Raw genomic sequence first — 24,046 nt, 5'->3', positions numbered from 1 at the left:
CAGTTTAAAAAAAAAAAGCTAGCCAATGCTGCTTATCATCCATTGTGGCTGCCAAAAGAAGTGTACAATTTTATTAGTGACATTTCAACCATTGTTATTTGTTTCTTCAAGGGAGGTGCTAGCATTTTGTAACAGGAGTATGTGACAGAAGCTTAGTTTTACACTCAGGCAGGATTGCTGCTCATTTCTTTGTGTATCATAAGTGTATATAATCAGTACATAAAGTTTTACTCATATTAAATATACACATTTCATTTATAATTAAATAAAATCCTCCTTTTGGCCACCTTTTTTCTTCCCCAGGAAATGGCTAATATTAAGAAAGAATGTCGAATTTTATTTTAACAGGCGGAGACAAGACTTCTAGAAGAGCAGCGAAGAGTGCAGGTCTACCTGCATGAAACGACGTTAGAAAAACTTGGTAAAACCTGCGAGAAAGTCTTAATTGAGAAACACTTAGAGATATTCCATAATGAATTCCAGCATCTTCTCAATGATGATAAAAATGAAGACCTTGCTAGAATGTATCAACTTGTGTCAAGGTAGGCAACTGGGTCTGTATGTAAATTTTTTAATAGTTTAATTAGTGAATTTTATGATCTTTAGCTTAGTAAGTTATCCGTAACAGTGGATAGCTAAAATAAAAGGCAGAAATACCAGAACACAGACCACTGTATGGCCTGTGGCCTGGTGGCGAAAGCTCACTTCACGCAGTGAGGGTCCAGGTTCAATTCTCGGCAAAGTGTGTTTCCTTACACTGGTGGTCCATATTCACCCATCACTAAAAATGGGTACGTACTTGGGTATTACTCGACTGGTGTGGGTCACATCCTGGGACAAAATTAACCTAATTTGCCCAAAATACTCTGCATAACAAGCGACTAGCTATATAGTAGTATGTCATTGATGTCAGCTAGGCATGTATACCTTGTACATGTACTTGTAGAAATAGATATTATATATTATTTTGAGATGATATACAGTGGACCCTCAACCAACAGCGGCATCGACTAAAGCCAAAATCGACTAATGGCGCTCCAAGACCCCGTGTATAGCCAGTGTACCATTGTTTACAAGCCAGGGAGGACGATTCCACGTGTATCTGTGATACATTTTGTAATCTATTGTTTTTAGTGCTTATAACCGCTAAATAAGCCACCATGGGCCCCAAGAAAGCTTCTAGTGCCAACCCTGTGGTAAAAAGGGTGAGAATCACAATGGAACTGAAGAAAGAGATAATTGAAAAATATGAAAGTGGAGCGCATATATCCAAGTTGGAAAGGCTATATAACAAACACCATTCAACCATCACTATTATCTGGGCGAACAGAAAGGCAATCAAGGAAGCTGTTGTTGCTAAAGGTGCTAGTATGTTTTCAAAACGGAGAACGCAAATAATTGAAGAGGTGGACAGACTGTTGTTGGTGTAGATAAACGAAAAACAATTATCTGGAGATAGTGCGTCTTGGTCAATTATGTGTGAAAAGGTAAGGCAGTTGCATGATGATCTCATTAAGAAAACGCCTCCAAATAGTGCTGCTGTTGATGAATTTAAGGCCAGCAAAGGCTGGTTTGAGAGATTTAAGAATCATAGTGGCATACAGTATGATAAGGCATGGTGAGGCTACCAGTTCTGACAAAAAAAAACAGCTGAAAGATATGTGCAGGACTTTAGCCCTTTGGGGGTTTTAGACGTACTAGTATATCTTACGACCCAAATTCTAGCGCCCTCAAATCTAGTGAGAGAAAGCTGGTAGGCCTACATATGTAAGAATGGATCTATGTGGTCAGTGTGCGCAGTATAAAAAAAATCCTGCAGCACACAGTACGTAATGAGAAAGAAAAAAAACTTTGACCGTGTTTTTGGAATAAAACAGCGACTTCACACTATTTTTGTATGGTATTTATTGTTGTATTCTAGTTTTCTTGGTCTCATTTTATAGAATGGAAGACATATTACAGAAATTGAGATGATTTTGACTGGTTTTACAATGAAAAGTACCTTGAAATTGAGCTCAAAGTAGCAGAAATGTTCGATTTTTACCGAAGTTCAAAAGTAAACAAATCATGCCAAGCGTCCAATACACATCAACTGGTGAGTCTAATATTCTTTCACAAGTGCGCTGATGTTATTTATACCATTTCTACACTAATACAGTAGTATGCATAACAGTAAATCTTATTTTTTTTTGTAAGAATAAAAATTCAAAGTGGAAAGCCAAAGAAATATAAGAGGGGCCTGGGGATGTGACTAATGAACAGAGAACATGTTATTTTCGTGCCAGGAATGTCTTTCTTGTTTATTCTGGACCCTATTTGGAAATTGGCATCTCTTGAAATTTGTGTGAAATTGGCAAAATTGCTAAATTCTGACCACTTTATTGGATAGTTGAAATCGGTAAATGGGTGGTTTCTTGTACTCATTCGAGAGAAAAAATGGAGTTCTAGTGAAATAGTTATGATTTTTGTCGACTAGTACACTGGAATTGGCCGAAAATAGGGCTCAAAGTGGGCAAAATGGCCGATGCGTAAACATCATCGAGACCGCTAACTTCGCGAGAGCATAATTCCCTAAGTTTTCCATCAAATTTCATACTTTTGGTGTCATTATGATCAGGAAAAGATTCTTTATCTTTTCATGAGAAAAAATAATTTTTTTTTTTTTTTTGAAATTTGTGGGACCCTGAGAACAAGTCTCTGAGAGGACCTGTCAACCCCCAAAGGGTTAAGGAGTACGTAGACACGTTACACCTACATTACTTAGGAGGAAAAGTCACTCCCAGGACATAAGCCTATGAAAGACAGGCTAACAGTAATGTTGTGTGGTAATGCTGGTGGGGATTGCAAAGTGAAGCCTTTACTCGTGTATCACTCTGAAACTCCCAGAGTTTTCAAGAAAAACAATATTGTCAAGGGTAATTTGTGTGCGATGTGCAGAGCAAACAGTAAGGCATGGGTCACTAAGAAAATTTTCCTGGACTGGTTTTATGGTGTGTTTGGCCCCACTGTGAAAAATTACCTCCTTGAAAAGAAATTATCACTCAAGTGCCTCCTGGTAATGGACAATGCTCCTGCTCATCCTCACGATTTGCAAGAGCAAATTGTGGGGGAGTTGAGCTTCATCAAAGTGAAGTTTTTGCCTCCTCATACAACTGTTCTCCTCCAGCCCATGGACCAGCAGGTCATTTCAAACTGCAAAAAACTGTACACCAAAGCAGTGTTTCAAAAGTGCTTTGAAGTGACCTCAGACACAGAATTGACCATAAGAGTTTTGGAAAGAGCACTTCAGTATCCTCAGTTGCATAAACCTTATAGGTAAGTCTTGGGAGAGAGTGACTTGCAGGACTTTGAACTCTGTTTGGAAAAAATTGTGGCCAGAATGTGTAGAAGAGAGGGATTTTGAAGGGTTTGGGGCTAACCCTCAGGAGTCTATGCTAATTGTGGAATCTATTGTGTCATTGGGGAAGTCCATGAGGTTGAAGGTTTGTGGCGAGGAAGTGGAAGAGTTGGTGCAGAACGACGATGAAGAACTAACCACTGCAGAGCTGCAAGAGCTTGAGGTGCAACAGCAAGACATCACAGCTCCGGAATGTGCTTCAGAGCAGGAGGAAGAGAGTCGGAGGAAGTTGCCTTCATCAAGGATTAAGGAAATGTGTACAGTGTTTACAAAGCTGCAAGCATTTATAGATGAATTTTATCTTGTCACAGCTGTTGCAAGCCGTATTGGCAACATGTACAATGTCACTCGTGTGTCCCATTTTAGGAAAATCCTAAGGGCACGTGAGAAACAGCTCTCTGGACAGATATTTTGTGTGAGAGGAGTCCAGTGACTCTTAAGCTGGTCCTAGTGACATTAAAAAACCAAGAAGGGAGGTAACTACAGCAAAGGACTTGGTACGTGAAGTCTCTATGGAAGGGGATTTCCCTTCCAAACAATAGAACACCTGAATCTCCCCTGCTCCTGGCACATCACTCATCAACAAGTCCACAATATAGCTAAGTGGCATTTAATTATTGTTTATTTTGCATGTACCATTGGTTTCTGTGTAGGGAAATGTAATTAATCCGTTCCAGAGAGTGTGACTATTATTGAAATTAATGATTTTCGAAACCATTTTCCCCATAAGAAATAATGTAAATACAATTAATCCGTTCCAGACACGCAGAAGCATTAAAGCAAAAAATTTTTTTTACATGAGATATAGATGTAGCACACACACAATACAATGGGACATGATGAATGAAACATTAACAGCATAACACTTACCTTTATTGGTGATTCTTCTTAGTGTATGGAAGACTAGAGGAGGAAAGAGATTGGATTATTTACTGTTTGGAAGGGGAATCCACTTCCATCAAGACCTCAGGTACCAAGTCCTTTTCTAGGGTCACTTCTCTTCTCTGTTTCTTAATGCCACTAGGACCAGCTTGAGAGTCACTGGAGCCCTGTCTCGCAAAAAAAAGTGTCGAGAGCTCTGTTTCTGGCGTCTCTTTAAAACTTTCCTAAAATGGGCCAAGACTTTGGGTCGCTGTACATGTTTCCGACATGGCTTGCAACAGCCTTGTCAGGGTGATGTTTCTCCATAAATCTTTCCATCCTACTCCACATTTCAAAAATCTCCTTAATTTCTGAAGAAGGCAATTTCTTCCATCTCTCTTCCTCCTCCTCTAAAGCAGTATTCTGAACTGCAGTCTGTTTCTGTTCCAGTTGAAGCCCTTGCAGCTTCTCAGTGGTTAGCTCTTCGTTGTGGTCCTCCACTAACTCTTCCACATCCTCCAAACTCACATCCAACCCCATGGAACTCCCCAATGCCACAATAAATTCCACAACTGCTGTAGGCTCGTCAGGGTCGGCCCCAAACCCTTCAAAATCCCTCTTGTGGACACAATCTGGCCACAATTTTTTCCAAGCAGAGTTCAAAGTCCTGGTGGTCACTCCCTCCCAAGTCTTACCTATAAGGCTTATGCAATGGAGGATACTGAAGTGATCTTTCCAAAATTCTCTTAAGGGTCAGGTGAGTGTCTGAGGTCACATTAAAGCACCTTTTAAACATTGCTTTGGTGTAGAGTTTTTCTAAAGTTTGAAATGATCTGCTGGTCCATGGGCTGGAGGAGAGGAGTGGTAATAGGTGGCAAGAACTTTACTCTGATAAACCCATACTCCTTTAGAATTAGGTCATCCAAGTTTGGAGGATGAGCAGGTGCATTGTCCATTAGCCTGAGGCACTTGAGATCAAATTTATTTTCCAGGAGGTAATTCTTCATACTGGGGCCAAATACTTTGTTGAACCACTCGACAAAAATTTCCCTCGTGACCCATGCCTTACTATTAGCTTTCCAAAATACACACAGTTTACTCTTCATAACAATGTTTTTCTTGAACGCTCTCTGATTTTCAGAATGGTACACTAGTTATGGCTTCACTTCGAAATCCCCACTAGCATTACTACAAAACATGAGCGTCAACCTGTCTTTCATAGGCTTGTGTTCTGGCAGTCCCTTTTCCTCCTGAGTAATGTAGGCCTTCTTTGGCATTTTCTTCCAGAAGAGGCCTGTTTTGTCATAATTGAACACTTGTGTTTTAATTGTTCAGTGTGTACTCCTTGAATTCACCTACGAATTTTGTAGCAGCAATTTTGTCCAAACTGGCAGCCTTGCCATGCCTTATCACACTGTGTATACCACTATGGTTCTTAACCCTTTGAGGGTCGACAGGCCCTCTCCAAAACTCGTTCTCAGGGTCAGCCAAATTTAAAAAAAAAAAAATTATTTTCTCTTATGAAAAGATAGAGAATCTTTTCCCGATCATAACGACACCAAAAGTTTGAAATTTGATAGAAAACTTACGGAATTATGCTCTCGCAAAGTTAGCGGTCTCGGCGATGTTTACGCATCGGCGATTTTGCCCACTTTGAGCCCCATTTTCAGCCAATTTCACTGTACTAGTCGACAAAAAACATGAATATATCGCTAGAACTCCATTTTTTCTATCGAATGGGTGCAAGAAACCACCCATTTATAAATTCAACTATCCAGTACAGTGGTCAGAATTTAGCAATTTTGCCAATTTCACACAAATTTCAAAAGATGCCAATTTCCGAATAGGGTCCAGAATAAACAAGATAGACATTCCTGGCACTAAAATGACATTTCCTCTAGTCATTAGTCACGTCTCAAGGCCCCTCTTATATTCTTTTGCTTTCCACTTTGAATTTTTATTCTCACAAAAAATATAAGATTTACTGTTATGCAGACTACTGCATTAGTGTAAAAAATGGTATAAATATTATTGGTGCACTTGTGAAAGAATATTAGACTCACCAGTTGACGTGTATTGCACGCTTGGCACGATTTGTTTACTTTTGAAGTTTGGTAAAAATCGAACATTTCTGCTACTTTGAGCTCAATTTCAAGGCACCTTTCATTGTAAAACCAGTCAAAATCATCTCAATTTCAGTAATATGTCTTCCATTCTATAAAATGATACCAAGAAAACTAGAATACAACAATAAATACCATACGAAAATACACTGCAAAGTCGCTGATTTATTAAAAAAAAATGGTCAGTTTTTTTTTTTCTCATTATGCACTGTGTGCTGCAGGATTTTTTTTAGACTGTGCACACTGACCACATAGACCCATTCTTTCATATGAAGGCCTACCAGCTTTCTCCCACTAGATTTGAGGCCGCTAGAATTTATGCGTACTAGTACATCAAAAACCCCTACGCGTAAGACGTACTAGTACGACGAAAACCCTCAAAGGGTTAAATCTCTTAAACCAGCCTTTGCTGGCCTTGAATTCACAAATATCAGTACTCGTTGCAAGCACTTTCTTTGAGATTGTCATGCAACTGCCTAGCCTTTTCACAAATAAGCGACTGCATAAGACTGTCTCCTGCTAATTGTTTCTCATTTAACCACAGCAACAAAAACTTCTCAACATCTATGAGTACTGGCGATCTTACTTTTGTCAGCATATTTGTGAGGTGCTCTATCAAATGCTTTACTGAAATTCAAATAGACAACAACAGATTCTTTATTACTATCTAATGCCTCGAATGTTTTATTGAAGAAAGTCATTTTCATTAATCCATCTATATTTTCTTCAAAATTATATAAGAAACACATTACATAGCATATAAACATGCTGTTTATATGCTATGGAGATGTGGTTGCCAGGCGGAGGGAAAATATTATGCCACTTCCCTTAATACATAACACTTTTGTTTACAATTCTTGGCTTGAATTATTCATTACTTTTCCCTTTGTTTATGATGGCATCTAAAGGTAGTTGTTAGAAACTATTAAACTCGGTGAACATGGTATGTCGATGGTAATAATATGGCTCTGGGCCACATTAAATATCGTGTAGCTATGTAGGTAGGTGTAGGTATGTAGCCCAGGTGGACTACGTAGCTACATAATTATTGTAACTGATAATTATACATATGTGTACCTGTACCTAAGTAAACTTACATACCATGCTGGCATGCAGATACACATTAAAATCACTAAGAGTTTGTTATTAGTCTTGAAGATGCCATATTAATAATAATAACATAGTATAATAAATAAATATCATATAAAACGTTATACACTGTATAGACATTTTGCTTGGTCCATCTAAATACACCTTACAGTAGAATAAATTAACATAAATATGAGATGTGGTAGCCAGGCGACTTGTAGGACTTGTGGTAGCCAGGTGACTTGTAGGGCTTGTGGTAGCCAGGGGACTCGTAGGGCTTGTGGTAGCCAGGCGACTCGTAGGGCTTGTGGTAGCCAGGCGACTCGTAGGGCTTGTGGTAGCCAGGCGACTCGTAGGGCTTGTGGTAGCCAGGCGACTCGTAGGGCTTGTGGTAGCCAGGCGACTCGTAGGGCTTGTGGTAGCCAGGCGACTCGTAGGGCTTGTGGTAGCCAGGCGACTCGTAGGGCTTGTGGTAGCCAGGCGACTCGTAGGGCTTGTGGTAGCCAGGCGACTCGTAGGGCTTGTGGTAGCCAGGCGACTCGTAGGGCTTGTGGTAGCCAGGCGACTCGTAGGGCTTGTGGTAGCCAGGCGACTCGTAGGGCTTGTGGTAGCCAGGCGACTCGTAGGGCTTGTGGTAGCCAGGCGACTCGTAGGGCTTGTGGTAGCCAGGCGACTCGTAGGGCTTGTGGTAGCCAGGCGACTCGTAGGGCTTGTGGTAGCCAGGCGACTCGTAGGGCTTGTGGTAGCCAGGCGACTCGTAGGGCTTGTGGTAGCCAGGCGACTCGTAGGGCTTGTGGTAGCCAGGCGACTCGTAGGGCTTGTGGTAGCCAGGCGACTCGTAGGGCTTGTGGTAGCCAGGCGACTTGTAGGACTTGTTGTAGTCCAACATCAGAGACAATGTGTACACTATAATATTCCTAGAGATAACTAGGAAATTATTCCTTTCGTATGCCTTCACTCATGGCGTCATTTCTTCTAAAAATGGTGTTATGAGAATGGGGGCATTTCTCTTTATTTATTCTACTATATCAACATGGAGACAACTTGTACACAGTGTACAGTTACGAAAACCAGATGTGTTTGTCTGGTTCGTTTACATTATGTGTGGGTGGGGTGGAGTGGGCTGCCCTTCCTGGCTACCCTGACTCCCCTCAAATAAAACTTACCTCTCGCCCTATATTAAGACTACAAATATTTTAAGGTAATTAATGAATATACTCTACAGTGGAACCTCTACTTGCGAGTTTAATCCATTCCATGACCTTGCTCACAACTGGATTTGCTCGTTTGCTGAGTCAATTTTCCTCATTTAAATTAATTGAAATGCAATTAATCCGTTCCATTGGAATTTTGTACTTCAATAATTTCACTAATATCAACTCTACGGCATATTTATCTATCTCACTTCATCTAATATGACATAAGCAATATAAATAACACAGAAACCTGATATATACTCTAAAATGAATAAAATGTCATTCATGTAGTGGTATGGGTGGTGTCGGCGGTGGAGGAGAGTTTGTCTGGAGACCGGGCAAAATACTTCACGAATAATTTCGCTAATATCATGTATACGGCTTATTTAGCTATCACAGTTCATCTAATATGACATTACACACAATATAAATAACATAGAAATGTGATATATACTCTAGAATGAATAAAATGTCATTGTTACAGGTGGAGGCGGCCACAACCGCTCCCTCTTTGTTGTGGTAAACGCTGTCATCTAGTGACGGCCTTTTGAAGCCGTCTATTATAATTATTATATGTCCTGGAAATGGGAAGTACAATGCCTGCACTTTAAAGGAGGGGTTTGGGGTATTGGCAGTTTGGAGGGATATGTTGTGTATCTTTATATGTGTATGCTTCTAGACTGTTGTATTCTGAGCACCTCTGCAAAAACAGTGATAATGTGCGAGTGTGGTGAAAGTGTTGAATGATGATGAAAGTATTTTCTTTTTGGGGATTTTCTTTCTTTTTTGGGTCACCCTGCCTCGGTGGGAGACGACCGACTTGTTGAAAAAAAAAAAAAATGTATTATTATTATACATATTATTATTACAGTATTATTATTTCTTTAAACAAACGAGCCATATCCCACCAAGGCAGGGTGGCCAAAAAAGAAAAATATAAGTTTTTTTTTTTTAAATTTAGTAATTTCTTCAGGAGAAGGGGCCACTAGCCCCTTCAGTCGCCTTTTACAACACGCATGGCTTACAGAGGAAGAAATCTGTTCCACTTCCCCATAGAGAATTATTATTATTGTATTACAGTATACTATCCCCCCCCTCCCCCCACAAGTCGGCCATTTCCCATCAAGGCAGGGTGACCCAAAAAAGAAAGAAAATCCCCAAAAAGAAAATACTTTCATCATCATTCAACACTTTCACTTCACACTTAATTACTCTTTTTGCAGAGGTGCTCAGAACACAACAGTTTAGAAGCATATACGTATAAAGATACACAATATATCCCTCCAAACTGCTAATATCCCGAAACCCCTCCTTTAGAGTGCAGGCATTGTACTTCCCATTTCCAGGACTCGATTCCAGCTATATAAAAATAGCCAGTTCCCCTGAATCCCTTCACAAAATATTACCCTGCTCACACTCCAACAGATCGTCAGGTCCCAAGTATCATTCATCTCCATTCACTCCTATCGAACATGCTCATGCACGCCTGCTGGAAGTCCAAGCCCCTCGCCCATAAAACCTCCCTTACCCCTTCCTTCCAGCCTTTTCGAGGACGACCCCCTACCCCGTCTTCCTTCTCCTACCGATTTAAATGCTCTTCATGTCATTCTACTTCGATCCATTCTCTCTAAATGACCAAACCACCTCAACAACCCCTCTTCAGCCCTCTCACTAATACTTTTATTAACTCCACACCTTCTCCTAATTTCCACCCTCCGAATTTTCTGCATAATATTAACACACACATTGCCCTTAGACAGGACATCTCCACTGCCTCCAACCGCCTCCTCGCTGCTGCATTCACAACCCAAGCTTCACACCCATATAAGAGTGTTGGTACTACGATACTTTCATACATTCCCTTCTTTGCCTCCATAGATAACGTTTTTTGACTCCACATATACGTCAACGCACCACTCGCCTTTTTTCACTCATCAATTCCATGATTAACCTCATCCTTCATAAATCCATCCGCCGACACGTCAACTCCCAAGTATCTGAAAACATTCACTTCTTTCATACTCTTCCTTCCCAATTTGATATCCAATTTTTCTTTATCTAAATCATTTGATACCCTCATCACCTTACTCTTTTTCTATGTTCACTTTCAACTTTCTACCTTTACACACATTCCCAAACTCATCCACTAACCTTTGCAATTTTTCTTTAGAATCTCCCATAAGCACAGTATCATCAGCAAAAAGTAACTGTCAATTCCCATTTTGTATTTGATTCCCCATAATTTAATCCCACCCCTCTCCCGAACACCCTAGCATTTACTTCTTTTACAACCCCATCTATAAATATATTAAACAACCATAGTGACATTACACATCCCTGTCTAAGACCTACTTCTACTGGGAAGTAGTCTCCCTCTCTTCTACACACCCTAACCCGAGCCTCACTATCCTCATAAAAACTCTTTGCAGCATTTAATAACTTACTACCTATTCCATATACACCTACCATCCGACTTACGACCTGCTCGACTTACAACCACTTGACTTACCACCGTATTTTTTATGCCAAATTTCTGGGAAATAAGCAACTGTTTGTGTTGTACACAGTGTTTATCCTAAACCTTACAGTATAAAATACAGTACTAACAGCATAAAAAGTAAAGTGAAACATGAAATACCAAAATAAAACAAAAAAATAGTCATTACAAAAATGTTTTGTTGATATGCAGTAGTAAAGTTCGACTTACGACCATTTCGACTTATGACCGGTTTCTCGGAACCGAACTCGGTCGTAAGTCGGATGGTAGGTTACTTGCAACATCTGCCACATTGCTCTCCTATCCACTCTATCATATGCCTTTTCTAAATCCATAAATGCAATAAAAACTTCCCTGCCTTTATCTAAATACTGTTCACATATATGCTTCAATGTAAACACTTGATCTACACATCCCCTACCCACTCTGAAACCTCCTTGCTCATCCGCAATCCTACATTCTGTCTTACCTTTAATTCTTTCAATTATAACCCTACTGTACACTTTTCCTGGTATACTCAGTAAACTTATTCCTCTATAATTTTTACAATCTCTTTTGTCCCCCTTCCCTTTATATAAAGGGACTATACATGCTCTCCGCCAATCCCTAGGTACCTTCCCCTCTTTCATACATTTATTAAACAAAAGTACCAACCACTCCAACACTGTCCCTCCCTGCTTTTAACATTTCTGTCATGATCCCATCACTTTCAGGTGCTTTACCTCCTTTCGTTCTACGTAATGCCTCACGTACCTCCCCCACACTTACATTCTGCTCTTCTTCACTCCTAAAAGATGGTATACCTCCCTGGCCATTGCATGAAATTACTGCCTCCCTTTATTCCTCAACATTTAAAAGTTCCTCAAAATATTCTCGCCATCTACCTAATACCTCCATCTCCCCATCTACGAACTCCCCTACTCTGGTTTTTAACTGACAAATCCATACGTTCCATAGGCTTTCTTAACTTGTTTAACTCCAAAATTTTTTCTTATTTTCATTAAAATTTCTTGACAGTGCCACTCCCACTCTATCATCTGCTCTACTTTTGCACTCTCTCACCACTCTCTTCACCTTTCTTTTACTCTCCATATACTCTGCTCTTCTTATAACACTTCTGCTTTGTAAAAACCTCTCATAAGCTAACTTTTTCTCTTTTATCACACCCTTTACTTCATCATTCCACCAATCACTCCTCTTTCCTCCTGCCCCCACCCTCCTATAACCAGAAACTTCTGCCCCACATTCTAATACTGCATTTTTAAAACTATTCCAACCCTCTTCAACCCCCCCACTACTCATCTCTGCACTAGCCCACCCACCTTTCTGCCAATAGTCGCTTATATCTCACCCGAACTTCCTCCTCCCTTAGTTTATACACTTTCACCTCTCTCTTACTTGTTGTTGCCACCTTCTGCTTGTCCCATCTACCTCTTACTCTAACTGTAGCTACAACTAAATAATGGTCCGATATATCAGTTGCCCCTCTATAAACATTTACATCCTGGAGCCTACCCATCAACCTTTTATCCACAAATATATAATCTAACAAACTACTTTCATTACGTGCTACATCATACCTTGTATATTTATTTATCCTCTTTTTTCATAAAACATGTATTACTTATTACCAAATCTCTTTCTACACACAGCTCAATTAAAGGCTCCCCATTTACATTTACCCCTGGCACCCCAGATTTACCTACTACTCCCTCCATAACATTTTTACCGACTTTAGCATTGAAATCCCCAACCACAAGTACTCTCACACTTGGTTCAAAACTCTCCACGCATTCACTCAACATTTCCCAAAATCTCTCTCTCTCTCGTCTACACTTCTCTCTTCTTCAGGTGCATATATGCTTACTATAACCCACTTTTCACATCCAACCTTTATTTTACTCCACATAATCCTTGAATTAATATATTTATAATCCCTCTTTTCCTGCCATAGCTTATCCTTCAGCATTATTGCTACTCCTTCTTTAGCTCTAACTCTATATGAAACCCCTGACCTAATCCCATTTATTCCTCTCCACTGAAACTCTCCCACCCCCTTCAGCTTTGTTTCACTTAAAGCCAGGACACCCAGCTTCTTCTCATTCATAACATCCACAATCATCTCTTTCTTATTTGTACAACATCCACGCACATTCAGACTTCCCACTTTGACAATTTTCTAATTATTCTTTTTAGTAATCTTTACAGGAAAAGAGGTTACTAGCTGATTGTTCCTGGCATTTTAGTTGACTTTTACAACACGCACGGCTTATGGAGGAAAGATTCTTATTCCACTTCCCCATGGATATAAAAGGAAAAGTAATAGGACCAAGAACTATTAAGATAAAATCAAAGAAAACTCAGATGAGTGTGTATGAATAAGCATGTACATGTATGTGTAGTGTGACCTAAGTGTAAGTAGAAGTAGCAAGACATACCTGTAATCTTGCATATTTATGAGACAGACAAAAGACATCAGCAATCCTACAATCATGTAAAACAATTACAGGTTTTCGTTTCACACTCACTTGGCAGGACGGTAGTACCTCCCTGGCCGGTTGCTGTCTATTGTTATATGTATTATTATTATTATACGTATTATTATTATTATTAACGTATAAATTTGTAATTTTTATTCACACAAAAAATATAAGATTTACTGTTATTCCTTATTGCAATAATTGTATAAATGATGTCGACTCATTCATGACTGCATATTGGAATGGACAGTGATGTCACTTGTTTACTCTGAAACAACCAAGCAGTGGACCATTTCTCCTAGGTTGAGCTCAATTTCAAGGCACTTTTCGTCGTTAAAGCAATCAAAATCATATCTATTTCTGTAATATATCTTCCATTCTAACAAATGAGACCAAAAAAAATGAATACAACCATAAAAACCATTTGAAATTGCTGCTAAGGGGTGGCTAAGTGCTGTGAAGTGAACCCCAGTATTTATGCTTAGATTTCTTTCATAATTATTATTATTTTTTTTTTTTTAACAAGTCGGCCGTCTCGCACTGAGGCAGGGTGACCCAAAAAGAAAGAAAATCTCCAAAAAGGAAATACTTTCATCATCATTCAACACTTTCACCTCACTCACACATATCACTGTTTTTGCAGAGGTGCTCGGAACACAGTTTAGAAGTATATACGTATAAAGATACACATGTCCCTCCAATCCGCTGATATCCCAAACCCCTCCTTTAGAGTGCAGGCATTGTATGTACTTCCCATTTCCAGAAGAATTCTTTTCCACTTCCCCATGGAGAATTATTATTTTTTTTTTTTTCAACAAGTCGACCGTCTCCCACCGAGGCAGGGTGACCCAAAAAAGAAAGAAAATTCCCAAAAAGAAAATACTTTCGTCATCATTCAACACTTTCACCTCACTCACACATTATCACTGTTTTTGCAGAGGTGCTCAGGATACAACAGTTTAGAAGCATATACGTATAAAGATACACAACATATCCCTCCAAACTGCCAATATCCCAAACCCCTCCTTTAAAGTGCAGGCATTGTACTTCCCATTTCCAGGACTCGAGTCCGACTATATGAAAATAACCGGTTTCCCTGAATCCCTTCACTAAATATTACCCTGCTCACACTCCAACAGATCGTCAGGTCCCAAGTACCATTCGTCTCCATTCACTCCTATCTAACACACTCACGCACGCTTGCTGGAAGTCCAAGCCCCTTGCCCACAAAACCTCCTTTACCCCCTCTCTCCATCCCTTTCGAGGATGACCCCTACCCCTCCTTCCTTCCCCTATAGATTTATATGCTTTCCATGTTATACTACTTTGATCCATTCTTTCTAAATGACCAAACCACCTCAACAACCCCTCTTCTGCCCTCTGACTAATACTTTTATTAACTCCACACCTTTTCCTAATTTCCACACTCGGAATTTTCTGTATAATATTTACACCACGCATTGCCCTTAAACAGGACATCTCCACTGCCTCCAACCGTCTCCTCGCTGCTGCATTACCACCCAAGCTTCACACCCATATAAGAGTGTTGGTACTACTATACTTTCATACATTCCCTTCTTTGCCTCCATAGATAACGTTTTTTGACTCCACATATACCTCAACGCACCACTCGCCTTTTTTCCCTCATCAATTCTATGATTAACCTCATCCTTTATAAATCCATCCGCCGACACGTCAACTCCCAAGTATCTGAAAACATTCACTTCTTCCATACTCCTCCTCCCCAATTTGATATCCAATTTTTCTTTATCTAAATCATTTGATACCCTCATCACCTTACTCTTTTCTATGTTCACTTTCAACTTTCTACCTTTACACACATTCCCAAACTCATCCACTAACCTTTGCAATTTTTCTTTAGAATCTCCCATAAGCACAGTATCATCAGCAAAAAGTAACTGTGCCAATTCCCATTTTGAATTTGATTCCCCAAAATTTAATCCCACCCCTCTCCCGAACACCCTAGCATTTACTTCCTTTACAACCCCATCTATAAATATATTAAACAACCATGGTGACATTACACATCCCTGTCTAAGACCTACTTTTACTGGGAAGTAGTCTCCCCCTCTTCTACACACCCTAACCTGAGCCTCACTATCCTCATAAAAACACTTTACAGCATTTAATAACATACCACCTATTCCATATGCTTGCAACATCTACCACATTGCTCCTCTATCCACTATCATATGCCTTTTCTAAATCCATAAATGCAATAAAAACTTCCCTACCTTTATCTAAATACTGTTCACATATATGCTTCAATGTAAACACTTGATCTACACATCCCCTACCCACTCTGAAACCTCCTTGCTCATCCGCAATCCTACATTCTGTCTTACCTTTAATTCTTTCAATTATAACCCTACTGTACACTTTTCCTGGTATACTCAGTAAACTTATTCCTCTATAATTTTTACAGCCACTTTTGTCCCCTTTCCCTTTATATAAAGGGACTATACATGCTCTCTGCCAATCCCTAGGTACCTTCCCCTCTTTCATCCATTTATTAAACAAAAGTACCAACCACTCCAACACTATATCCCCCCCTGCTTTAACATTTCTGTCATGATCCCATCAGTTCCAGCTGCTTTACCCCCTTTCATTCTACGTAATGCCTCACGTACCTCCCCCACACTTATATTCTGCTCTTCTTCACTCCTAAAAGATGGTATACTTCCCTGACCAGTGCATGAAATTACTGCCTCTCTTTCTTCCTTAACATTTAAAAGTTCCTGAAAATATTCTCGCCATCTACTTAATACCTCCATCTCTCCATCTACTAACTCCCCTACTCAGTTTTTAACTGACAAATCCATACGTTCCCTAGGCTTTCTTAATTTGTTTAACTCCAAATTTTTTTCTTATTTTCATTAAAATTTCTTGACAGTGCCTCTCCCACTCTATCATCTGCTCTTTTTTTGCACTCTCTCACCACTCTCTTTACCTTTCTTTTACTCTCCATATACTCTGCTCTTCTTATAACACTTCTGCTGTAAAAACCTCTCATAAGCTACCTTTTTCTCTTTTATCACACCCTTTACTTCATCATTCCACCAATCACTCCTCTTTCCTCCTGCACCCACCCTCCTATAACCGCAAACTTCTGCCCCACATTGTAGTACTGCATTTTTAAAACTATTCCAACCCTCTTCAACCCCCCCCCCCCCCACACTACTCATCTTTGCACTAGCCCACCTTTCTGCCAATAGTCGCTTATATCTCACCCGAACTTCCTCCTCCCTTAGTTTATACACTTTCACCTCCCTCTTACTTGTTGTTGCCACCTTCCTCTTTTCCCATATACCTCTTACTCTAACTGTAGCTACAACTAAATAATGGTCCGATATATCAGTTGCCCCTCTATAAACACGTACGTCCTGGAGCCTACCCATCAACCTTTTATCCACCAATACATAATCTAATAACTACTTTCATTACGTGCTACATCATACTTTGTATATTTATTTATCCTCTTTTTCATGAAATATGTATTACTTATTACCAAATCTCTTTCTACACATAGCTCAATTAAAGGCTCCCCATTTACATTTACCCCTGGCACCCCAAATTTACCTACTACTCCTTCCATAACATTTTTACCCACTTTAGCATTGAAATCCCCAACCACCATTACTCTCACACTTGATTCAAAACTCCCCACGCATTCACTCAACATTTCCCAAAATCTCTCTCTCTCCACTACACTTCTCTCTTCTCCAGGTGCATACACGCTTATTATAACCCACTTTTCACATCCAATCTTTATTTTACTCCACATAATCCTTGAATTAATACATTTATAGTCCCTCTTTTCCTGCCATAGCTTATCCTTCAACATTATTGCTACTCCTTCTTTAGCTCTAACTCTATTTGAAACCCCTGACCTAATCCCATTTATTCCTCTCCACTGAAACTCTCCCACCCCCTTCAGCTTTGTTTCACTTAAAGCCAGGACATCCAGCTTCTTCTCATTCATAACATCCACAATCATCTCTTTCTTATCATCTGCACAACATCCACACACATTCAGACTTCCCACTTTGACAATTTTCTTCTTCTTATTCTTTTTAGTAATCTTTACAGGAAAAGGGGTTACTAGCCCATTGTTCCCGGCATTTTAGTTGACTTTTACAACACGCATGGCTTACGGAGGAAAGATTCTTATTCCACTTCCCCATGGATATAAAAGGAAAATTAATAAGACCAAGAACTATTAAGATAAAATCAAAGAAAACTCAGATGAGTGTGTATAAATAAATGTGTACATGTATGTGTAGTGTGACCTAAGTGTAAGTAGAAGTAGCAAGACATGCCTGTAATCTTGCGTATTTATGAGACAGACAAAAGACATCAGCAATCCTACCATCATGTAAAACAATCACAGGCTTCGTTTTACACTCACTTGGCAGGACGGTAGTACCTCCCTGGGTGGTTGCTGTCTACCAACCTACTACCTGTTTACTTACCTATTTTTTACCTATTTTTACTTACCTTTATTTAAGATTGGTGATGGCATCTGGAAGATAGGGAGGAGGAGAGAGGGAGTTGGGGTTATTGTTTGGAAGGAGAATCCCCCCTCCATGAGGACTTCCGGTATCAAAGCCCTCTCTGGGGTTGCTTCCCTTCTCTGTATTTTAATGCCACTAGGACCAGCTTGAGTCATTGGACCCCAGTCTCACAAAATAACTGTCTACAGTCCTCTGTTTGTCTCACAAAATAACTGTCCACAGTCGTCTGTTTCTGTCTCGCAAAATAACTGTCCACAGTCGTCTGTTTCTCTCACAAAATAACTCCACAGTCGTCTGTGTCTCACAAAATAACTGTCCACAGTCGTCTGTTTCTCTCATAAAATAACTGTCCACAGTCCTCTGTACATCCTTGCAAGCTCAACAAGTCTCATTCCAATCTCATACTTCTATATTATTTCCTTCTTCACATCTATGGTGTTTCTCACTTTCTTTACCACAGGGGTACCGCTAGCAAGTTTCTTTGGGCCCATGGCAGCTTATTTCACAGCCCCACAAGCACTAAGCACAATTAAATAATCATAAAATGTGTGAATGAGATCGCAGGTTAGTGTTCACTCAAGCATAAACAAAGCTAGAGTGCTCACGGCGCCTGCACCGGGAAGCGGACAGAGCGGGCCAGCGGACAGGTCCCGTACCTGGCGGTCTGAAAATAGGGGCACATTCGATAATAGGGACACAGTTTGTCCGAGAAAATGGTCTTATTTTCGAAACGTTCGATTTTTGAGGTTCCACTGTACTATTATACATTCCCCTCTTTGCTTCTATGGATAAAGTTCTTTGTCTCCATAGATTCCTCAGTCCACCACTCACCTTTTTTTTCCCCTTGTCAATTCTGTGATTCACCTCATCTTTCATAGACCCATCTGCTGACAGGTCCACTCTCAAATATCTGAAAACACTCACCACCTCTATACGCTCTCCCTCCAATCTGATATCCAGTCTTTTGTTACCTAATTTTTTTTGTTATCCTCATCACCTTACTCTATCCTATATTCATTTTTAATTTCCTTCTTTTACATACCCTACCAAACTCATTCACCAACCTCTGCAACTTCTCTTCAGAATCTCCCAAAAGCACAGTGTCATCAGCAAAGAGCAACTGTGTTAACCCCACACCTCTTGCCAACACCTGAGCATTCACTGCTCTTACACCTCCATCTGTAAATGTAGTGAACAACCATGGTGACATCACACATCCCTGTCTCAGGCCTACTTTTACTGGGAAATAATCTCCCTTTCTACATACTGTAAACTGAGTCTCGTTATCCTCGTAAAAACTCTTCACTGCTTTCAATAACATACCTCCTATTACATACATTTGCAACATCTACCACCTTGCCCCCCCTATCCACCCTATCATATGCCTTTTCCAAATCTATAAATGCCACAAAAACCTCTTAAGCTTTATCTAAATACAGTGGACCCTTGGTTTTTGTGATTAATCTGTTCCAGAGAGTCTGCCGAAAACCAAAACCATTTTCCCCATCAGAAATAATGTAAATCCAATTAATCCATTCCAGACACCCAGAAGTACAGTTGACCTTCAGTCTACTGTACAGAAGTGAAGCATTAGTGATTATTGAAGAGAAAAAATAGATTATAATGCCACATGTTAGCGCCAGGCCTCAGAGTAACGGTTGTTAAGGAGGGTGCCTTGTAGGAAATGATTTGTGACTAGCAGTGATCGTAGATCAGTGAGGGAAATAAGGAAGATCAGAGATTAGCCTAAACTCAAAGAGCAGGAAAGTTAAGAAACAAAAATGGTCTGTTAAACCCACAGGAGAATTTTTTTTTTTTTTTTCAACAAGTCGGCCGTCTCCCACCGAGGCAGGGTGACCCAAAAAAGAAAGAAAATCCCCAAAAAAAGAAAATACTTTCATCATCATTCAACACTTTCACCACACTCACACATTATCACTGCTTTTGCAGAGGTGCTCAGAATACAACAGTTTAGAAGCATGTACATATAAAGATACACAACATATCCCTCCAAACTGCCAATATCCCAAACCCCTCCTTTAAAGTACAGGCATTGTACTTCCCATTTCCAGGACTCAAGTCCGACTATATGAAAATAACCGGTTTCCCTGAATCCCTTCACTAAATATTACCCTGCTCACACTCCAACAGATCTTCAGGTCCCAAGTATCATTCGTCTCCATTCACTCCTATCTAACACGCTCATGCACGCTTGCTGGAAGTCCAAGCCCCTCGCCCACAAAACCTCCTTTACCCCCTCTTTCCAACCCTTTCGAGGACGACCCCTACCCCTCCTTCCTTCCCCTATAGATTTATATGCTTTCCATGTCATTCTACTTTGATCCATTCTCTCTAAATGACCAAACCACCTCAACAACCCCTCTTCTGCCCTCTGACTAATACTTTTATTAACTCCACACCTTCTCCTAATTTCCACACTCCGAATTTTCTGCATAATATTTACACCACACATTGCCCTTAGACAGGACATCTCCACTGCCTCCAACCGTCTCCTCGCTGCTGCATTTACCACCCAAGCTTCACATCCATATAAGAGTGTTGGTACGACTATACTTTCATACATTCCCTTCTTTGCCTCCATAGATAACGTTTTTTGACTCCACATGTACCTCAACGCACCACTCGCCTTTTTTCCCTCATCAATTCTATGATTAACCTCATCCTTCATAAATCCATCCGCCGACACGTCAACTCCCAAGTATCTGAAAACATTCACTTCTTCCATACTCCTCCTCCCCAATTTGATATCCAATTTTTCTTTATCTAAATCATTTGATACCCTCATCACCTTACTCTTTTCTATGTTCACTTTCAACTTTCTACCTTTACACACATTCTCAAACTCATCCACTAACCTTTGCAATTTTTCTTTAGAATCTCTCATAAGCACAGTATCATCAGCAAAAAGTAACTGTGTCAATTCCCATTTTGAATTTGATTCCCCATAATTTAATCCCACCCCTCTCCCGAACATCTAGCATTTACTTCTTTTACAACCCCATCTATAAATATATTAAACAACCATGGTGACATTACACATCCCTGTCTAAGACCTACTTTTACTGGGAAGTAAGCTCCCTCTCTTCTACACACCCTAACCTGAGCCTCACTATCCTCATAAAAGCTCTTTACAGCATTTAGTAACTTACCACCTATTCCATATACTTGCAACATCTGCCACATTGCTCCTCTATCCACTCTATCATATGCCTTTTCTAAATCCATAAATGCAATAAAAACTTCCCTACCTTTAACTAAATACTGTTCACATATATGCTTCAATGTAAACACTTGATCTACACATCCCCTACCCACTCTGAAACCTCCTTGGTCATCCGCAATCCTATATTTTGTCTTGCCTCTAATTCTTTCAATTATAACCCTACCGTACACTTTTCCTGGTATATTGGCAAATATTTAGAATATAAATGACAAAGTGAGTTGTCAGTGGGTTCCTAACAGAAGTGAATGCCATGTTCAGAGCATTTACAGGAATACATTCAGGAGATGTTTTGGATGAAGAGATAAGATAGAAAACTACAACATGTATAGATGTGATAGAATCAATAGGTCACGGGGAGGAGTAGGAATCTATGTAAAGGATACTTTGTGTTGCACAGAAGTGCTGAACTCTATGAATGATATAGTAGAAATTCTAGGCATTAAAGTTGAAAATGGGAATTTGGTAATTATCCTAGTATACAAACCACCATCGGCAACTGCTGAGGAATTCATAGATCAAACTAAGGAAGCTAGATAGCTATCTGGATAGGCTAGAAAATCCCACACCAAATTTTTTACTCCTTGGAGACTTGAGTCTCTCTCATGTAAAATGGAAGATGGTGCAATGTAATGTTATACCAGAAATATCTGTGAAGCACCCTGGCTCAGCAGGCACATACCAGGGAACTAACGAGGTTTTGTGAAAAGTTCTCGTTAAACCAAAACCAACAGGTGATTGATCCCACTAGAAATGAAAATATCTTGGATTTGATATTCACAAACAATGAGGAACTGATCAGACATAACAGTTACAAAAACACTATACTACTCTGATCATAACGTCATAGAGGTCCAAATGAGCATCAACTCAGGGTTAGGAAACTGCGTCACTAATGTTAGAAACGGGATGTTCAGTAAGTTTAATTTTAACCCCTTGACTGTCGCAACCCCCAATCCTGAGGCATCTCCTGGTGTCGCAAAATTTCAAAAAAAAAAAAATTATTTTTTCTTATGAAATGATAGAGAATCTTTTCCCGATTGTAATGACACCAAAAAAACGAAATTTGATGGAAAACTGATGGAATTATGCTCTCGCTAAGTTAACGACCTTGGCGATATTTACAAATCGGCGATTTCGCCCACTTTGAGCCCTATTTTCGGCTAATTCCATTGTTCCAGTCAACCAAACTCATAGCTATTTCTTTAGGACTCCGTTTTTTTCTATCGATTGAGTACAAGAAACTGCCCATTTACTGATTTCAACTACCCAATAACATGGTCAGAAATTTGCAATTTGGCCAATTTCACGATAATTAAAAAATATGATAATTTCAAAATAAGGTCCAGAATGAACAATGCAGACATTCCTGGCTCTAAAATAACATTTTCTTTGTTCATCAGTCATGTCTCCAGGCCCCTCTGATATTACTCTTGCTTTCTATTTTGAATTTTTATTCAAACAAAAAATAGAAGATTTACTATTATGCAGACTACTCCAATACTGTAATAACTGTATAAATAACATCAACCCATTCATGACTGAATATTAGAATGGCTAGTTGGACATTTATTGGACGATGATGTCATTTGTTTACTTTTGAACATCGGCAGAAATCAAACATTTCCCCTACTTTGAGCTCCATTTCCAGGCTCTTTTTATAGTAAAATCTATCAAAATCATCTCTTTTTCTATAATATGTTTTCCATTCTATCAAAGGAGACCAAGAAAACGAGAATACAACCATAAATACTATATGAAAATAGACCACAAAGTCGGTATTTGAATTAAAAAAACGGTCGGAGTTTTTTTTCCTCATTATGCACTGCATGCTCCAGGATTTTTTTATGTGGTGCACACTGACCACAGACCCATTCACTCACATGTGGGCCTACCAGCTTTCTCCTTCTTGATTTGAAGCCGCTAGAATTTGAGTACATATACGTCAAACACTGTACCTCGTAAGACGTATATATACGGCCGCGACAGTCAAAGGGTTAACAATAAGGGTACTTATGAAATGATAGAGAATCTTTTCCCGATCATAACGACACCAGTGTATGAAATTTGATGGAAAACTTACAGAATTATGCTCTCGCAAAGTTAGCGGTCTCGACGATGTTTACACATTGGCAATTTTGCCCACTTTGAGCCCTATTTTCAGCCAAATCCTGTGTACTAGTCGACAAAAATCATAACTATTTTGCCAGAACTCAATTTTTTCTATAGACTGAGTACAAGAAACCACCCATTTACCAATTTCAACCATCTAATAAAGTGGTCAGAAAAAAGTGGTCAGAAATTGGCAATTTTGCCTATTTCACACAAATTTCAAAAGATGCCAATTTCCAAATAGGCTCCAAAATAAACAAGAAAGATATTCCTGGCACTAAAATACCATTTCCTCTGTTCATTAGTCACGTCCCCAGGCTCCTCTTGCATTTCTTTTGCTTTCCACTTTGAATTTTTATTCTCACAAAAAATAGATATGCTGTTATGCAGACTACTTCATTAGTGTAGAAATAGTATAAATAATAATATGCATTTGTGAAAGATTGTTAGACTCACCATATTAGACACAAGCCAGAGTATAGCACTTTGTCTGGATTTTTTGGGGTTATCCTAGG

At 39.6% G+C, this 24,046-nt stretch overlaps 1 protein-coding gene across 3 annotated transcripts in view; it reads left to right on the top strand.

The window, feature by feature from the left end:
• The window catches only part of Cul1 (cullin 1), a 295,830-nt gene that overhangs the window by 159,971 nt on the left and 111,813 nt on the right, over positions 1-24,046 (top strand). For all 3 annotated transcript variants that reach the window (XM_053770358.2, XM_070094495.1, XM_070094488.1), the window contains exon 9: positions 349-542. In XM_053770358.2, the coding sequence (XP_053626333.1) occupies positions 349-542 (194 nt within the window). The remainder of the gene's footprint in view (positions 1-348; positions 543-24,046) is intronic.

The sequence above is a fragment of the Cherax quadricarinatus genome, chromosome 4 (genome assembly GCF_038502225.1).
Source record: "Cherax quadricarinatus isolate ZL_2023a chromosome 4, ASM3850222v1, whole genome shotgun sequence".
Lineage (NCBI taxonomy): Eukaryota > Metazoa > Arthropoda > Malacostraca > Decapoda > Parastacidae > Cherax > Cherax quadricarinatus.
Note: the sequence above shows the minus strand (reverse complement) of the source record. Positions and strands in the feature narration are given on the sequence as shown.